The sequence below is a fragment of the Malania oleifera genome, chromosome 10 (assembly GCF_029873635.1).
Source record: "Malania oleifera isolate guangnan ecotype guangnan chromosome 10, ASM2987363v1, whole genome shotgun sequence".
Taxonomy (NCBI): Eukaryota; Viridiplantae; Streptophyta; class Magnoliopsida; order Santalales; family Ximeniaceae; genus Malania; species Malania oleifera.
The window spans coordinates 31,190,492-31,210,497 of NC_080426.1; the positions used below are offsets into that span (position 1 = coordinate 31,190,492).

The 20,006-nt window shown below is 32.5% G+C and overlaps 1 protein-coding gene across 1 annotated transcript; it reads right to left on the reverse strand.

The window, feature by feature from the left end:
• Positions 1-4,173: 4,173 nt before the first annotated feature.
• LOC131166176 (ras-related protein RABH1b) lies at positions 4,174-16,853 on the reverse strand. The gene is made up of 6 exons (XM_058124497.1): positions 16,536-16,853; positions 14,879-14,950; positions 13,602-13,689; positions 12,071-12,182; positions 5,079-5,169; positions 4,174-4,611 (listed from the first exon to the last, which is right to left on the reverse strand). Exons 1-6 carry the CDS (start codon positions 16,650-16,652, stop codon positions 4,465-4,467), a joined length of 627 nt encoding a protein of 208 aa, XP_057980480.1. The 5' UTR covers positions 16,653-16,853; the 3' UTR covers positions 4,174-4,464.
• Between the last annotated feature and the right edge of the window lie 3,153 nt (positions 16,854-20,006).

Here is a 20,006-nt window from a genome sequence, read left to right on the forward strand (position 1 = left end):
ACACATAGTAGAATATACTGCATTTTCATAAACATATCTCATTTCATACACTAATAATAACATAAAACAATCTTAATAGGTTAACTGGTTGTTGTCATTATTACCCCCACATGACTGGATTGTGTGGCCCGAAGGAGGGACCTGACAATGATTGGCCGACCACTGTCAAGTCAAACAGTAGTCTGTAGGTCCGATGGGTCTACCCAGACTGGTCCGTACACCAGGGGCGATAACAGCACACTTCTTGAAAATAACCACATCGACCATCCAATCTCACACCACTCCGTACAACGGCGTTAACACAGGTATCATGATCACGAGGACCATGGACACATAGCAACGGTACCGTGCAAGTGCTAGCCTAGACCAAGTCAATCAGGTTCTGATATCATATACATATACTAAAATCGTGATACATGGATAACTCATATCATTAATTATCAAATCATTTATATCATTTTTCACATATACATATATCATGAAAATCATCGGCCCATACGCCGGTATTTCACATTTTATCATAACTCGGCCCGTACGCCGGCAAATCACATAACACAGCCCGTATGCTGGCAAATCACATAGCTCGACCCGTACGCTAACAAATCACGTAGCACAGCCCGTAAGCTGGAAAATCTCATCCACATAGCGCCCGTACGCAGGCAAATCACATATATATATATATATATATATATATATATATATCTCGGCCCGTACTCCGATTTTCCATTATAGAAATCCATATCGTCCCCATTCCCAGAAAATAGTATTTCACAACATTTTTTATACTCATGCCACACTAAACAAATTTTTTACGTATTCAACATATCATCATTTAAACAGTATTTTTCAAATATAAATTATATATATAAATATATTTATTTTTTTCCTGAAACCATATGTTACATATATATACATGCATTTCTTCAAAACAAAACTAGCTTAGTTTATCCCCTTACCTGATTCCTGAAAAACCCCTAAGAAAATCTTCCCCGTACCCACAAGGTTCTCAACTTAACACCCTGAAAATGAAAACTCGCAGAATTAAAGTTTAGTATTTTCGTACGTACAACATTTTCTATAACTACCACTAAGTCAAATTCGACTTAAAAAGTCTTACCTCAACTTAGGGATGATTCACAACGTTCCCAATCAACACCCTGGAATTGAAAATTTTCAGTATTAAAGTTCAGTATTTTTACGCGTATATCACTTTCTTCAATTGTCAAAAATCCAAATATTAAATATAAAGTCTTACCTTAGATTTGGGATGAAATCTAACTTCGTTTCCCTGACGATCCACTCTGGCAAACTTGTAGAGAACTTCGCCAGGAGCGTTGTGGTGGCTTCGGTTTGTCGATCCAGCGTAAAACTAGCCTACAATCGAAGAGAGAGAGAGAGAGAGAGTACTTCCAAAAAAAAGATCTAAACAAGCTTCTTGAAGAAGCTTGCACACCATTTTGTATATATATATATATTAATATCATAATAATCATTAATTAAAGTAAAGCTTCTTGAAAAAGCTTTCACACTTATATATATATATATATACCTTTAACGTATATATTAAATGTATATCATAATAACTTACTTATATATTAATATCATAATAATCATTAATTAATTTTATTTTATTATTTTATTATTATATTTTTTTTAAAAAAAATTTATTTTTTCCCGATTACTACACTGATACTCTGTGTGTGTGTGTCTATATATATATATATATATATATATATATATATATATATATATATATATATATATATCATATGCTTGAAAACACTAACTTTGACTTGTAAATTTAAATTTAAAATAAAATTTTATTTAATTTTAAAATTGGTTTAAATTCACATAATTTTAAGTTTATGATTTCAAATTCATTTTTACGAACATCAACAAATATAAATAAACAAAAAATGAATAGGATTGAGCCCAACGGTAAGTACACCCCATTCTGACAATGATACATCCTTGCGATTCTGAATTCTAGTCATTAGAGGTAGACAAAAAACGTCAAAAAATGAAACTAAGGTGTAAATTCGAACCAAATCAAACCAAAAAGTCAAGTTATTATTATTTATTATTTTGATTTTAAATTTTTATTTTTTTTGGTTATTGATCTGGTTTCGATTTGACCCTTCCAATAACTGTATTTATATTTATGTATATAAATACAGAAACTCATGTAAATTTAATAAGTGTTCAACTTTCCATATGCTATAAAATAATATATTTAAATTTTAACAAAATTTTACATTTTCAATTCTCATTCAATATTAGTCCGGTCTATATTAATATTTTATTTTTTTCAATTAATTTTACATTTAAGTTAGTATGCTACAAATAAATTTATATCATATGTACATGAATGTAACATTTTTAAAATTTTATGCATTAAAAGAAATTTTTATAAATATTATATTATTCATATAAATCTATTAGTATTTCACAATTCTATTGAACAAAGAATGTAAACTCTAATATTATTACTAAAACTAATTATCGAAAGTACATATATATGCTTGGCGCTTCGCGCGAGTTGATTTTACTTGTTTATATATTAAAGTTGAACATTTTCGTATCGCCACTAGGGTTTTTCAATCAATTTTTTTTCTTTTTTTACTCCATCCTCACGTGTGTCAAACTCATCCTTTTCCTTCCCTTATTTTTTTCCTATCTTTTTTAAATTCTCTCTCTCCTCCCCACTTGATGCCCTCCGTGTCCCTATTTCTCTCTCTCCTCCTTTTTTTCTCCTTTAATTTTTTTAAAAATATTTTAATTTAAATATTTTGTTCAAGAAAAAATAGAAAATTAATTTTTATTGTATTTTTTCTCTTTCCATCAAATGTTATCGGTAATAAAAAAAAATTTTAACAAAATTAAAATTAAAAGAAATCATAGTTCAATAATGTGTAAATGAAAGTTTGGTTCATTGAGTTGCGAATGTATTTATTTTTTTCTTTATTTTTCATAATATCTAGGACATCATTTGAAACTTTAAAAAACGCAAGGGAAAGAAAAAGAAAAATATAGTGCAATACTAATTTCACTTTTAAATTATTATAATTTATATATCATAACTATTAAAATAATATTTTTGAATAACATATTTAAAATAAATAATATATTACCATAAAATTATTTATATTTAATATATTAAATTTAAAAGACTGATATTGTTACAATTTTCTTTACATATTCACATTGTTGTTATTATTATCGAACATACTAATACATTATTTAAAATATAATAACTTATACAGCTATTAAAACATAATTTTGGAATATTAAGGGTCCAAATTAACTACCCAATTTATTAAAGTAGATTCTCTATTATTATCAAATTATATATTTAATTTATTTAATCTTAGAGATTGATATTGTTATTAAAATAACATATATTGACGATATATTAATAAAAATTACTAAATTATAACTTAACTGATTGATATTCAAATTAAAAATAAAATCTAATAAAGATAAATTTCAAAAACATCACATTACTATGAGCTTCATTTTCAAAATTCAACCTTTAAACCCATTGTGAAGAAATTGTATATCAAATACAAGTAATCTTTAATTACACACATACTTGATCATAATACATATTATTGAAATCTTATATTTGCTTCCAAAATATTTCAATCAAATGTGTGAAATTAATTTTTACCCGAAATTTTACATTTAAAATCCTCATTAGATATTAGTACAATATGCATTTACATTTTATTTTCCTAAATTAATTTCATATTTAAATTATCCCACCACAAAGCTCAAGCTTGTTTACTAGTTTCTATTCATATCTCGCCGCAAAATCATCAAAGGTTTGTTTTTTTCAAATACAATTTTTTATGTTTAGAAACACGAGATATAAATCCACATTTGGTTGTTCTCAAATAACTATTTTTGAATTTTTATTCAAATAAATGTCCTTAAAAATGCATATTTTTAATATATAATATAGATATAGATATAAATATAGATTAAGATGTGGTCTGAGTTATAGACGTGAAAACAGTCAAATTCTTCCCTCTCAAGAACAAAAACAATAGTAATTGAACAAACTGTTTTCTCAACCTCAATATTCCCAAATCCCATTAAGCCCCCCTCTATGATAATAACCTACAGCACAATGGATGGATTATGCACAATCTTAATTTATACCCACAACTGTTTACCAAAATCTTTTCTCCATATTTTTCCAAAACACTAAACCCATACCAAGTCTGGATACACATCAAAAACACTATGGGTCTGCAAAACTCAGTACAACTTCACTTGTATAAAACTAGACCAACTACATGCTCTCCTGTCTCAGAAACATTCAACTGTCCTCAAAAAGCCCAGACCTACTAAACAGAACAAGGAAAGAAAACTTTACAGACATTTTTGTAGGGTCACAGAAAGACAAATCTGGCAGAGCCAAGAGCGCGGATTCATTCTCGCACTAGGTTCCCATATCTATCAACAGGTACATCCTCCTGCTGCTTGTTGCGACTGAGATGCACTTGTGTTGGTAGACTTGAGATTCACATCAACCATGTCTTCATGCTTTGTCAAAGAAAGTGTTTCCATTCCAGGTAAGGCTGCTGCAATCTTCCGAAAAAGTGCCTAACATGACATTCATCAGGAGATTCAACAGCTTAACAAACAATTTTTAGTAGCCAATAATACAGGGAAGAGGGCTGAAAAAATACAAAATTTGATTAGCAAAAATCATGGGTAGCAATAAAAGCAATTTCAATCCATCAACACGCATTCCATTACTCCTAAATATTGAATATGATAAATTGAAGATGATATCCTGTGCTTCCAATACAATTTCGTCTATCAAATAATCAAGTAAAATGATCCCATGCATATCAAGGGTCCACACCTATCTATTCGTCTAGAGATATCTAGTAACCAAAATAAGGTGAAAGACCAAATTATTATTATCCTCCTATAAAATCCAATCTTTTGAAATAAAATTTACATGATAAGCTCTACTTCAATTTGGATTGTGGCAAGGCATAAATGAATTAGCATCAGTAAACTGTTAATAAGAAATAGCCATCTCAATAGCTAAGAAGGTTTACCTTTATATTGAAGCCAGCTTTCGCACTGGTTTCTATGAACATAACACTGAAGTCACGAGCTTTGGCTTCTCCTTCCTCAATTGAGACTTGCCTGTCAGATCACAAATGCCGAAGGCATATAAGTGAAAAGAAAAAAATACACATGCACACACATGAATATTTAACAACAGATGCTTTCCGTAATTTCCATGGAGAAAGTATACAAAAAGGCCATATAATAGCATTAGATACAACAAATATTCAGGTATGGGCTCTGCGCCATTATGCTCAGACATGTGATCATATGTGTGCATGTAGTGGTGTGCATTCTGGAATGAATTTGATTCTTGCAAAACAGGCCCTAAAATCCTGCCCCATCTTCCCCCACCCCCCAAGGCCAAAACAACCCCAAACCAAATGCGACCGTGGGAAAAAAAATGCTATGCAGCTCAACCTAACCCTTCTTTTTCCAATCTACCTTATTTTCATTAAATGGAGACTCTTGAGTTCCAATTACTAACCTTCAGTTCTGAAAGCAGTTCAGTAAAACCACTATACAAACCAGCGTTTTAGAAGGCGCGTGTTAAGGCGAGACACTAGGTAAAAGCCTCAAGGATCAATTTGAAAAAAGAGATTTCACAAAGGCACGCGCAATCCAGTTCAAGGTGCATGTATTGTGGTGAAAGGCGTGAATTTTACGTCTTTTTCTCCAAGGCATATGCATTTCAGGATCAGCACTATTACTGTTTCTTTTTTCAATTTTATAAAGCACAACTGGGATTTAAAGGGTCCATGAGCCCTTTTAGAAACTTTGACAAACCTGACCCTCACAAAAATAAAATAAAATAAAAATAAGATCTCCTTTCCATTGAATTCCAGCTCATTCGGCTGCTTCATGATTCTGACGAGACTTTTCGGATTCAAGAAAAACACATCATATCTGGATGTTGCTTGACTGAGAGCCGGTTCCTCAAGCAGAATTAGTCACCTGAAAGGTCTTCAATTTCTTGACCATTGACTTGTTGACCACAATTGTATCTAAAGCTGGTTCTTCAGGTGGAATAATTCACCTGAAGGTCTTCAATTTACCAATCACTGATTTGTGGACTGGAGAGTCGAGAAAATCACATGAGATAAGTGTAGACAATTCAAGAAACATAATTCTACATGGGAAGCTAATCGACATACTGGAGTTATGCGAGGATATAAGCTCTTTACTGTCTCCCATTAAAAGGGCACATGGCTGTAGCATTGCAGTCTATGGGCAGTGATAAGGCTTGGTTTATGAGAGTTTGGAATTTTTTTCAATTTTTTTTTAGTTTTAAATTCATATAACAAAATTCATAATTGATTTCAATAAGTTTAATATTATTTACTGTCTCCCATCAGAAGGGCACATAGCTCTAGCATTGCATTTTAAGGGCAATGAAGACAGCTTGGTTTATGTGAGTTTGGATTTTTTTTTTCCTAAATTTTTTTAGTTTTATAATTCATACAACAAAATTAATAATTTATTTTAATAAGTTTCATACTATTTTTGGTATATATAATTTATTTTACGTTTCTTAGGTAAAAAACTAAATTATCAAAAAGACTTATGCCTCCAGACCTTGAAGCTCATGTTGAGCTTTGCCTCATCAAGGTATAATGCCTCTTCTTACGCCTTCATTTTTTAAAAATTGATATAGATGAAAAACTTAATATTCAATCGCTAACCAGAAAACAAGGCCCTAGGGCTATCAAAAAATGTGGGGTTTTCGTTAAGGGGAAAAAAAAAAAAAGGGCCCTTGATAAAGAAAATAGATGTCTGTGTCAAAATCCTCTGCATCTAGCAAAACCCTGGCTCAATAATGCTTTACTAGCTCTGCACTCAATGTGATTTACTTTATTGGTTTGTCATAAGAATTTTCTTTCATCTAATCCACTGTTGACAAAAGATTAATTGGCGTAAGAGAAGGAAATATGAAGGGAGAAAATCTTTCAGTGTCTGTTTGTGTTAGAGAGAGGCCAAAGGGATTCCAGCCGACTGTTGTGTGTTTGAAACTACGTTCTGATGGAGTAACATATTACAACGAACACATACTTCTAACATGGAGGTTAGTTCCAAGAGACTGCTTGTTAGATTCAGTAGGGCAATGCCCTGGGTATTGGGATGCCTCAAACCCAGGGCAGCATGGGACTTTTGCAGCTTGGGTGGGGATGGCCAATTAAATAGTAACTGCTAATAAAAAATTTGAGCTTCCAACACATATTCCAATATCATTTGTCATGCATCTATGAAGTTTTTTTTCTGTATTAAAGAGAGAGAGAGAGAGAGAGGAGAGCGGTGCACTTAATTAATCATTTACTTTGCATTCTTTAAATCTTCTAACGTGACAGGCTTTACACCATAGAAAAACAGCTCAGTAACATGAAACAGAAACCAGCCAAGGCACCATCAGGAGTACTAAAATTTAGGTTCAAGGAACTACAATGACAGGTGGGAGGCAGACAAAAAGGATGAGGCAACAAGATAAGATGGGAAAGCCTATGCCATAGCAAAGGATATGGATCCAGATAGCACTAAAAGGTCAAAATTTGATTGTGAGCAAACCATAGCAGTTGGAATTAAGATTCAATTGAATTCAATGATATGTTTGTGGCAGTTACTTTTCAAACTGAAATAAGAGACCTCTATATGCTCAGTGGCTACTCAACCTAAAAGATTCAGTTGACAAGTAGTGGGCTGAAATATACTTCAAGCCTTAACAATCTCTCACATGCAGCCCCATTGATGTGGAGAGGTAAACAAACAATGAATTTTATATGCTCAGTGACCACACAACCTAAAAAGCTGTGACTGATAGGTTGTGGGACACACTCAAACAGGACCTTACCGACACTTTTGAGTACTTTAAATCAGGTAGATTCATGTATGCAACATTAACGCCATGTTTCTTACTCTGATTCCGAAGAAATACGGGGCTTTTAGCATCAAGGACTTTCGTCCAATCAGCCTGGTGGGGAGTCTGTACCAGACTCTTACTAAAGTCCTTGCTAAAAAAATCAAAAGAGCCATTCCAGAAGTTATCGGGCATCACTAATACGCTTTTGTAGCAGGAAGCCAGATCATGGATGCAGCTCTCATGGCTAATGAGGCGGTGGATACCTACCAGAGAGGAAGAAGAAGCAGTGTGGTGTGTAAGCTAGATATGGAGAAAGCTTTTAATCACGTCAACTGGAACTTTCTACTTTATCATCTTAGAATAATGGGTTTCAGCGAGCAGTGGTGTAGTTGGATCACCCATTGCATAAGTACTCCAAGCTTCTCAGTGCTCATAAATGGGTGCCCTCTGACTTCTTTGGCTCCTCCAGAGGTCTAAGACAAGGGGATACTTTGTCTCCCTTCTTATTCATTGCAGTGATGGAAGTACTCAGCCTCATGTTGGAAAAAGCCACTGACAAGAGGACTCCTTCAAGGCCTCAAAGTTGTCAGTAATGGAAGATCTTTGGAGGTCACTCACCTTTTATTCACGGATGACACCATCATTTTCTGTGAGGATGGCCCTCTATATATTCTAAACTTGCGTTGCATTTTAGTAGCGTTCAACATCGTTTCAGGGTTGAAATTCAATATTGGAAAAAGCAAAATCATTCTGATCGGAGATGGTTCAGGAGAATCTCTCTTTGCCAGTCTCTTGGGATACAAATTAGGATCCTGCACTATCAGCTACCTCTGGTTACCTCTTGAAGCCAGATTTTTATGAGACCCCGTCATTGAGAAATTTGAGAAAAGGCTAGCAGGATGGAAGATGAACTTTTTTACAAGAGGAAGACTCACTCTTATTAAAAGCACCTTGACAAACCTTCTGGTTTACTTCATGTCTCTCCTCCCACTCTCAATTTCTGTTGCCAAAAGATTGGAAGAGATTCAAAGGAGGTTCCTTTGGAGGAACTTAGGGGGCAGAATTCAAATTCCAACTAGTTAAATGGGCCTGGTGAAATAGCCAATCAGTTCAGGAGGCTTGGGTTTAAAGTCCTTTCGCATCTTCAATAAAGCCTTCTTGGAAAATGGTTTTGGAGATTCATGACTAAGAAGGATCACCTTTAGTGGAAAATTGTTGCAATGAAATATGGGCTTGAGCACAATGGGTGGATCTCTTGTGCTAGCAGGGGACCATGCGATGCAGGGGTGTGAAAATACATTAGGAAAGGCTGGAATGATTTTATTCTCCTTTATTAGATTTCAGGTGGGGGATGGAGACAATATTTATTTTTGGCAGGATGTGTGGATTTATCCAGAGGCTCTCAGTGTCTCATTTCCAGCCATCTACAACAGAGCTTGTGATAGAGATGGTTGCATTAGTCAGCATCTTCAAGCATCAATTTAGGGGTTTTTCTGGAATATCCCTTAGAAATGTGAAAGATTGGGAACTTCACCAGCTCACTAATTTCTACAGTCATCTTTACAAGAACCAGCCTCAAAACAGTCATGACCTTCCTGTTTGGTCCTTTGACAAGAAGGGGGTCTTCACTGTCAAATTTTTTTACAAGAAACTTTTTATCTAGGAGTTAATCAACATTAACTCCCCTTGGTCAATTAATGGAAGAAAGCTGCCCCAAATAAGGTTGTGTTTTTTACTTGGGAAGCAGCTCATGGTAAGATCTTGACCCTGGACAACTTGCAGAGAAGGGGGTTCTCCATTGCTAACAAGTGCGCCCTTCGCATGGCTTAGGTTGAATCAGTAGACCATATCCTTCTCTATTGCCCCTGGACAACAAATCTTTGGAATGTGGCTTTGACTCTTATCAGACAAAGGTGGTTTATTGCTAGATCTACTGGAGGGGGAAGCTCTGGGCTTGAAGAGGGGGATTCAGGCAACAAAAGAAAAGAGGAAGGCTTTGTCTCTCATTCCTCTCATAATTTTCTAGAGTATATGGAAAGAGGGGAAGAGAAGAGTTCTCAAAAAGTCAATCTCAATGCTTCAGTTCAGCAAAGAGCAGTGGTTTACTGCAGTTACTAGTTGGCATAATGGACTTGCAGCAAATGGGCTTATTGTAATTTTTTTTTCTTTTTTCACACCCTTCAGGGTGCTTGACTTCTTGTACTTCAGTTTGGCATCCCCTTGATGGCCCTTTTAATATATACTTTTTTGAGTGATAAAAAAAAACTGGTAGGTTGTGGTCTGACAATATAGTTCAGGCCTTAATCCCCAACACATGCAGCTGCGCTGATGTGGAGAGGTAAACAAACAATGAATCACATCCATTATGGGGAAGAAGACTGCTTTTAACAAGTAAATAACATAGAAAACCAGAAACAGAAGGGAACTGATGCAGGACAGTTAGGGAGCAAGAGAATAAATAGAATTAATGGAGAGAAATAGAAAGAAGAAGAGAAAAGGAGGGAGATGAAGGGAGAGAAGAAAAACAACAGAACAGAAAAGATGGTAGAGACAGAACAATAAAACAGAACAGAAACAGAAACAGAAACAGAAAGGGGAGAAATGAAGACGGTGAAGGAAGAAAAAAGGAGGAGAAAGAAGGCATGAGAAGGGGGAAGAGGAAAAATGGACTTAATTAATCATCAATTGTTCGTCTTACATCATAAGCCTATGTTTTGGGCATCTAAGAAATCCTAGAGATAAAACTATTAAAATTTATAAAATCACCCCAAAACAATCAAAAATTACAAAATAACTCCAAAGTAATCAAAAATTACCAAACAAATCAATATCCCTCAACTAATTTAAAATCCCTAATTTCTTAGGTCCTCACCTTCTATAGAACTGCTTAGAAGGCAGCAAAAGCAGCAGTCCATCAAGAACACATAACCTCTGCTAGCATGTCTCCCCACTTGATCTAAAAGCCTCAATTGTTCAGTTGTTTGTAAGCAGCAATATATATCAAGCCTTGTCAATATAATTAATATAAATGGGGTACTTTGGAGCATGTTAATATGCAGTCAGTTCTGGTTCAATTTGCACTCCCTGTAATGTCCTCTACCATCTGGCCCTTAAAAAGTCAAAATTCCTAAATCAAAAAAAAAAACATTGGTTCAGCAGCTGATTACAATTGGCCACACACCTTAAATCACCACCCTTCCAACACCAAAAGCCTTTCTATCCATTATATTCTATATAATGCCTGAATTATTTTCTGCAATGCACTTCAAGCGAGCACAAAATGATTATACCAGCTCTTTAGTTGTTCAATGATTTATTTAGTCAACCAACGATATAGATTAACACAAGTCCAGAACTTGCATTCTAAATGTTACACCCCTCCCTCCACCCAAAAAAAAAATTAGGTTTCTCTTCAGTAGTTTAGTTGCTTCCCTTCCTATCCTTGTGGTTGTTTTATGTGAAAAATAATTTATTTTTTTTTTTTAAAACCAAAAAAAACAAAAAACAAAAGAAAAAAATCCATGCTTTTTTGAAGAATGAAGTCCACTGACATCTAAGCTATTAACAGCACACAAACATAGACAGGCAGCATAAGCAATTTTATAATGTTTGCTAGCAAAGATCATTTCTTTTTTTCTAAATAAGTCTATATTTTCCCTATTTCCTCCATAGCTTGTTAATCCTTCTCATACGAGGTTCTAAACTAATACTGAATCTGCAAGCTTGAAATTTGGAACTTAGATTTGAGTTTATGTGGATTTGAACAAAATGTCTAACAAAATTGTGTTAATTTTTGTTCAAATCCATACAAATCCAAATACAAAGCATAAAATCCATGCTCCTAAACATAGCCTAAAGAAACCCAAACAAAATGAATGTAGGGGATTAACAAAAACAGACATCCCAAAGGTTTTCGGGTTGAAATTTCAGTCCCATATTTCTTAGTTTTCATTATGTATTACATCTAATATGTTATCTGTGACCATATGCACCTTCAAAATCAATACAATTCAACCTCTTGGAATCCAAAATAGATATCCAACCAGTATTTACAATTAAAAATGGCCATTGGAAAGAAGCCAATCAACTTTGTTCATAAGAAATGCAACCAAGATAGTCAATTATTACCTCTTGTCTACAAGGTCTGTTTTGTTCCCAACAAGGACAATGATGACATCACTGCCACGTTCAGTACGAACCTCCTCAATCCACTTAGAAGTGTTCAGGAATGACTGTCTGCCTAAACCACAAAAGATATTAAGATAATTAGAAATATCTTGAATATAAAGTCAAATACAAAAATTATGTCTAGATGCATTAAGTCAAAGAAACAATAAGCTTGAGCGACACATTATAAGTTAAAGCTGCAATAACTAACACAGTAATTCTGCATTAAACTGACCATCAGTAATTTAGTACCTTTTGGAAACATGTGTACTCCCTGTTTTAGTGCTTTTTGCTTCTGTATAAAGTTCTTTCATGATATTGTAGCAAAAAACATGTTTGCAGAATCCCATTCAATTCTATTTCTATTAAGCTGAAGTTTGAAAATGCCACAGAATTTTTAGCAAAAATTTAATTATAAATTCATAAAATTCAATGGCCTGATTAGAATGTTAAACTTTTTTTGCAGTATTTGTGAACTACAACTTTCATCAAAAGAAAAATGCAAAAACTAGAAGAATAATTTTAGATAAAATGGACAGAATTTGGAAACAGAAAAGCAAAGTCACTAGCAACTGGGAAAAATTCAAACACAACTAAAAAAAAATTTAAAAATTATTTCCTGTTCTCCTAATTTAAAAATTAAAGTCACTTATAATCTCTTGGTTCGGGATTGGGTGTCTTTGTTGGCTTGATAAATATTTTTTTCCTTCTTCATACTTCTTGTTGTCTGTTTTATTTAGGAGGATCTCTTGTACTTCTTTTTGTACATTCCCTCTTCCTTAAATAAAATCTTCTTCTTTTGTCATCACACACACACACACACAAAAAAATTAAAAAACAAAGCAATCTGTTGTTTCCTTCATAATTAGAAAAAATTTAAAAGAAAACACAAAGCCTTTTCTAGACGCACTCTTAGAGCCTGTTTGGTTTCTGGGTGCAATTTTCTGAATCCAGAAACACAGGATACAAAGAATACTCAAAATTCGCATTTGGTTATGTGTTTTCAAAAACCTGTTCTCAGAAACATATCAAAAAACACCCCCAAAAAAATTCAAATTTTCAGGAAACAAGTAAAAAGTGTTTTCTGTGTTCTCAGATACTGTTCCAGATGCAATGAAAACACAGTATGGGGTATAACTCATTTCTTAATAAAACAATACTAATAATGATAATTATTTTTATTATTACTATTTTAGTAACAAATCCTCATTTTGGATCAACCTTATCCAAACGCAACTCTGCCTTTCATTCTTGGGAACAATTTCAAAAACAGCCAACCAAATGCATTTTTGAGTAAAAAAAAAAAAATGATACAACCCTTGTATTTTTTCAAAAAAACAATACAAAAACTCGTTTTTGAATTATTAACCAAGCAGGCTCTTAAATAACCATTTTACTTCTTTTACAAGCACAACATAAACAAGCATGAGAGGCAATGAAAGAAACAGGAGTTTTACAGAGAATTTCCCGAACAAAGAGGAAATATGCGTACTTGCAACATCATACACAATGACTGCAACAGAGGAATCCCTAATATAGCTAGGAATAAGACTCCTGAACCTTTCCTGACCAGCAGTATCCATGTAATATTTTTATTGAAAAAAAGGAAAAAAAAAATTATTATTAAACTTCTTAAGATTATATAAAGCCTAGATCCAATTTCAAAAATAAAAATAAAAAATAAAAAAGGGAAAACAAAACTATAAACAACCATACAGGGAAATATTTTCTAAACATGGTAAAGTACTAGTCAACAAAGCCCAAACTGAACAGAAAGAGGATCCTAACCAACTGTTCTGCTTCGGCAAATGAATTTTTTTCATATTAACAGGTTCTTGTAAAGCACACTCGGAAGTTTAATGAGTCCCAATTGCAGATGAACAAAAATAAATGCTACAATTTCCAATTTATCTCCTAAGTGATCCTTTGCTAGACACTCTTACATGCATGCCATTACAATAAAGCATATAAGGGCACAAGATCTTCATAATGGTCACAGTTCTATCATGACAACATCACTGACACCCTCCTCATTTACAGCTGATTTTTTTTTTCTTCATGACATCAATCACAAAATAAACACTGTAAAAAGCTACAAAACTATCTAAAAAACACACTCCCTTGTTTTTCAGTTGGTGGAGCAAAGAATTATGGACCTAATGGATGTTGTATTGGTATGGGGACAAAAAGGGTGTGAAGTTCAAAAGACTTATGTTTGTCCACGCAGATATATTTCATTAATGCAGTTGAGTAAATTAAAATTTAGTCAGTAAAACAAATTGAAGAACAATAAATGACTAAATGCAAATCTTGTTAAATTATCAGATACATATGAGAAATGACTAAGTGTTTTATAATATTGTTCCATATTGTTGTTTATTTACAAACTCTATATTTGTAATTACATGTCATGCTTTATGTTCTCTGTAAAATGCATAACAAACAGAAATTACAAAAGAGAGAATAGTAAAATAATCTGTCAATCAGAATATAAAACGTGCTCAGCATGGCAATTAATATATTCGAAGGTCCCATCCAGGCACAGATAAATGGGTAGGCAAACCATGAGCTATTTTTACTGAACAATAATGACTCCTAGTGCAAGAAATACATCTCATGAGAGCCACTTGCGCAGACAAAATAATGAATAAGTTGGAATGTGCATTCCTAACAGACATCAACTAACTTGAACAACAGAAAAACAAAATAAAATAACTCCAGATAGAACTAATACATCAAAAAGTCTAAGCATGACAAATTACAATCTTACCATAGCTGCAATCGAACTGTTCGGTCTTCTAGGTACATTGTCTTCGATAGAAAATCAATACCAATAGTAGCCTGATCATCAAGTAATGACACATTCAAGCTGCAGAATAAGAGAATAAAACAAAAGCAATCTATGAAACTAAATATGCTAGCTTTGGTGAATGAGACTACAAATCCATTGAATGAAAGAAAAATAAGACCACCTGATAACTACTCTATAAATAAATATGAGCACGCATCTGGGTCGGCATGCCCTGATGCTTATTAGATGAAAATAAATTTGTAAGGAGAAAAAAAAAATTCCTTTCTTACGAGTAATAGCTACAGATACAATGATCAACAGGATTATTTGTTAAAAAGATGAAAAATACTGCTAGTATTGGAGAAGGCAGAGTAAAGGACATAAAAAAGAATTAAGAAGACAGGAAAAAAAAAAAAAAGCTAAGCAGAAAAACCATTTCACAATCACATACAAAAGAATGAATGATTAATAAATGCTGACTACAGGAAATTCGTATGGCTCAAGTCAATAGGTGGTAAATCCAATATGGATCACTTCTTAATGAAGACAATAAATTGGTGTATTTACTTTATCAATGTATGGAAGCCTGTGCACTCCCTCACCCTCTCTATATGTGTGTGTGCGCACACATGCAGCCGTGCATGCACAGATGCATTTGTGCACCCCTACACAGAGAAGAAAGAGTGTGTGAATTCAAGAACTGAACTAAACTAACAACTTAGTTTTGCCCTGTGCTGTTCTATAACTAGTGCATATACATTTTAAGCCAAAAATAAAATCAAAATTCTCACATCAAGGGACATCAACAGTCAAACAGGAAAAAATATATATCTATTTTCAAACACAATGTGTGCAGCCAAAGCAAGCAATTAGATACTTTGTTTAGTCCAATCGTGACAATTGTCTTCAGCTTCTGGGATGGACTTATTCTTCATAAAATTTAAAAAAAAAACTAAAAAAACTAAAAACTAAAAACTTACCATGCAAGTTAAACTTATGCTCCTGAGGAAAAGAGAGAGAGAGAGAGTAGAAAAATAACGGCCGGTGATTTTTTTGAATCTCAGATTTCTCAGAATCAAATTATTCGGAAAACAAAACCCGCTTAATTGGGCATGGTACAACATAGTGAGCTTCCATTTTTCAACCACTATAACTACATAAAACGTATCATTTAGAACTTTCTATTCCATCTTTTGCAGGATCTCCCAGCAACAACGCGAAGGGGAAACCAATTCAAACTCCGTGAGAACCCAAAACCTATTTAAATATTTTATGTGTGTAGATACCTGACATAAACGCTGAGAAATCTACATAGAAAATTCAATTTCAATGTACTTTAAGACAACGATTTCGATCAGCTCAATACAAAGAAAAATGTGTAATATATATATCAAATATAAAAGCAAGCAAAAATTACACGGATCGAAATCACGCACTCAACCAGAATATTAAAGTTGTACCATCAAAACACACATAGGATCAACTGCACGTAAGAACATAATTACAAAAAAACAAAACACAGAACCGTTCATATTCATATGCGCAAACCAAAATATGGGTTGGATCTAGCGCAAAAGGAGCAGAAAACACAAAATTGTCGGGATGAGCAATGACTGGAAGCTGCTTTAGATTTACCTGATAGGTGTTGTCGAACTTGTCGTACATGAAACGCGTGATGATGCTGGTCTTGCCCACGGATTGGTCCCCTAAGAAGACGAGCTTGTATTTGGCTAGAGCAGAGACCGGAGCCATGGATCAGATCTACCAGAGAGAGACAGATCGGACCCGTCGGTGAACGGAATTGTTGCGGCAGGTAACGATCTGCTCTCCGGCGAGCTAGTTTCTAATTCGATTGGTCTTTATGGACACAGAGAGAGAGAGAGAGGAAAACTGATGACGAGGAGGTTTTGGTGGCTGTTTTTGCTTTTGCGCGTCAAATGGTTTGAAAAAAGGGATGAAAATTTTCAACCAAAACAAAGAAGGCGATGAAAATCATATAATTTATCTATTAACCCTAAAAAAAAAAAAAACAAAATAACGTAATTTTATGAGGGAAAATCATGTGTGCTTTGCCCTATACTTTGGTTTTTTTGTTTTTATTTTATTTTATTTTACGTGGGAACTCCTGCAACCAACAAACCCTTTGAACACTCCGGTGCGGCACCAAACCCACTAGGCTACGACCCTCCCCCCATGATGCACCTCTCGAGTTAATTCAGATGAGGTCACAGTCTCCATCTGTCGATTGGATGTTCAACCAACTTGAGACCCAAGACACAACCCAGGACACCTCGCTAAGAAAGGCATCAAATGGGGTGCATCTATTGGGAATTTAACATATGATGCTCCTACTTAATTGCCAGTTTTTTATACATCTTTTGACACATTTTTTTGTGAATGAATAATTTCCAGTGATTTAATTTTACTACTCTCACCCTTTTTATTTTATATAAAAATTTTGAACACTCCATTGTTTTTTATTTATAATTATTTTTTTATTAAGAGCCTATAATTTGCCTTTTTGTGAAATTATTTATGAAAGTTTCAAATATAAGTGCATTGGAAGTAATTGATATGGGCAGACTATGACGGTTCTCTTCTTTTTTTTTCTTTTTTTTTTATAATTTTGTAATAAGAGGTCTTGAGTTTGATTTCACACAAAGTTGAATATTTAATTTATTAAGAGATAATTGTGGGGCTAATCGTATTCTTCTCGAGTTTGATTTCGCTTGAGAGAGTTCAAAGGACTCATCTAAGTTAGAGTTCCGAGTTAGAAAAATAAATTGTTTCAAGCTAATTTTTAGTGAAAACTATTTTTAACATGTTTTTAAATAGTTAATCATGTTATTTTTAAATTATTTTTTTACCCATTGGAATGCATTTATTCATGGTTATAATTAAAATTTTTTAAAATAAAATACATAATTTAGTTAAAACTCTATAACAAGTATAAAAAGGGTCTATTTGACTCAAAAATTTTATCTAGGAAAATAAATAAATATATATATAATAAGAAATAAACTTATTTTTAATTATATTTTCTCTTTATATCAAATAATTTTTAAAATTTGTTGTAAATGTAAAGAAAAAAAATAAATGCTATGACTTGTAAAATTAAATTTTGTTTATTTGTTATATTTTTATTTTATTTTATTTACTTTCATTGATTACAAAATTTGAAAAAAAAAATAGAATTCATTAATTTTTTTTTCTTAATATTTTTCAAGTTTCAAATGAAGCCTAAAACATTTTAGTAGAATTTTTATTCAAACAATTTGCCCTCCCCAAAACTACTATTTTTGGATCCACCATTGATTACACCTCCTATTGTGTTGTATGGAGTGTTACTAAAAAATAAATTATAGTTTAATAATTATAAATATACAACGTTATGTTGGTAAAATAAGTTTAATAAATAAGTCAAAGAATTAAATTTAATCACAAATCCTGCATATTCATTTTAGGATGAAGCAAAAAATGGTTCTTCCATTTTTTTTTAGTTTTAGTCTAGATTGTCTATTATTTTTTTCTTAGATTGATTTTTTTTTTTTAATTACATAGGAACTCAACTATCAACGAGTCCTTCGGACTCTATGGTGCAATATCAAACCTACGGATCAGCGTCTTCCACCCCCAAGTCTCGCTAATCAGAACAAAGTCCAGATGCGGACACGATTTTAGTACATCAATTAGACGTTTAACCAACCCGACCCTCGGGACACATTACTTTACTCAAGTATTATTTTTTGGTTAAGATTTAATTAATAATTTATGATAATCTATTCATCGACATTTAAGATTTTGGTTGTAAAAAGTTACAAACCCATTGACATATGGTTATACTACCAGAATATTTTATTTATTAATTATTTGGAGTTTCTTCTTTTAAGGGTCAAACATTAAATTATGTAAAATATAATTTTAAATATAATCCCCTTTCTAATACTATAAAAGGGATTCTCCCTTCGGTGTCTACTTTCAAAAATGTCAAATTGTTTTTATAATAATTATTCCAAAATATTATTTTAACTACCTATGATTATCCCAAAAAATATTTATAATTATATCGAACTATCCATATAACTACTCATAATCATCTCAAAATATTACTATAATTATCTACAATTATTCTAAAATGATCTTATACAATTTAAATTTTTGTCATTTTCTTTATATATTTTTTAAAAAAAATTAAAAATAGAGAGCCTAGAACGCACATACAATGCGTGCCCATGGTTAGTTTTATATCATTTTCGTTGAATTTATTTTTTCATGAATGTTTTATTTTTTTTTAAACATAATGATATTTTTTGTTCACAAAATAATTTATACTATTAATCTGTATAACTGATCCCACCTAATCTGACTTAAGGTTTGATTTTGTTGTTATTGTACTATTAATCTATATACTATAAGTTAGGGTAAAAGTAACAAGTTGAAATAAATTTAAAATTTTTCATTATTATCAATTTTTATAAAAGATTAACAAATTTATTAAATGAATCCCAAAAATATGTTGAATCTTCTTTTTCCGTAGTCAAATAACAAGTTTATTATATATGCGAAAAAAAAAATACATAATTACAAATGTGTTTAGAAATACATTAGTAAACATTTTGTCCATAATGGTACTTATAGTTCTTATAAACTAAACATTTGTACTTAAGTGTTGTTCATAGTTTCAAATCGAATCATTCCCTCCCCTTCCACTGTCAAACGCCCCTCCTAATCGATTCTCTTCTGTCTTGATCTATTTAACTTTTATACTCCTTTTAATTTTTGGTTTTAGAAGGGGATGAAAGAATAAATTCCCTCTATAATAATATGTTAAAGTAATTATGACTATTTTGATTATTAATAATATTATCAATAATTATGAAAATAATGATTACTTATATGAATAAAAAATACTAAATTAAAAATTATAATTTCATTGATATTATAATTAACATGTAATATATTTATTTTCTGAACATTTATGATGATTAAATTTTGCTTGAGTGCTTCCGACGTCACGTTGCCAACGTGGAATACTATAATAACAAATTAAAAATAAAAATAAAAACTCAGAAAACAAAAAGTAAGACGGAAGGGGAAGCCTTCTCT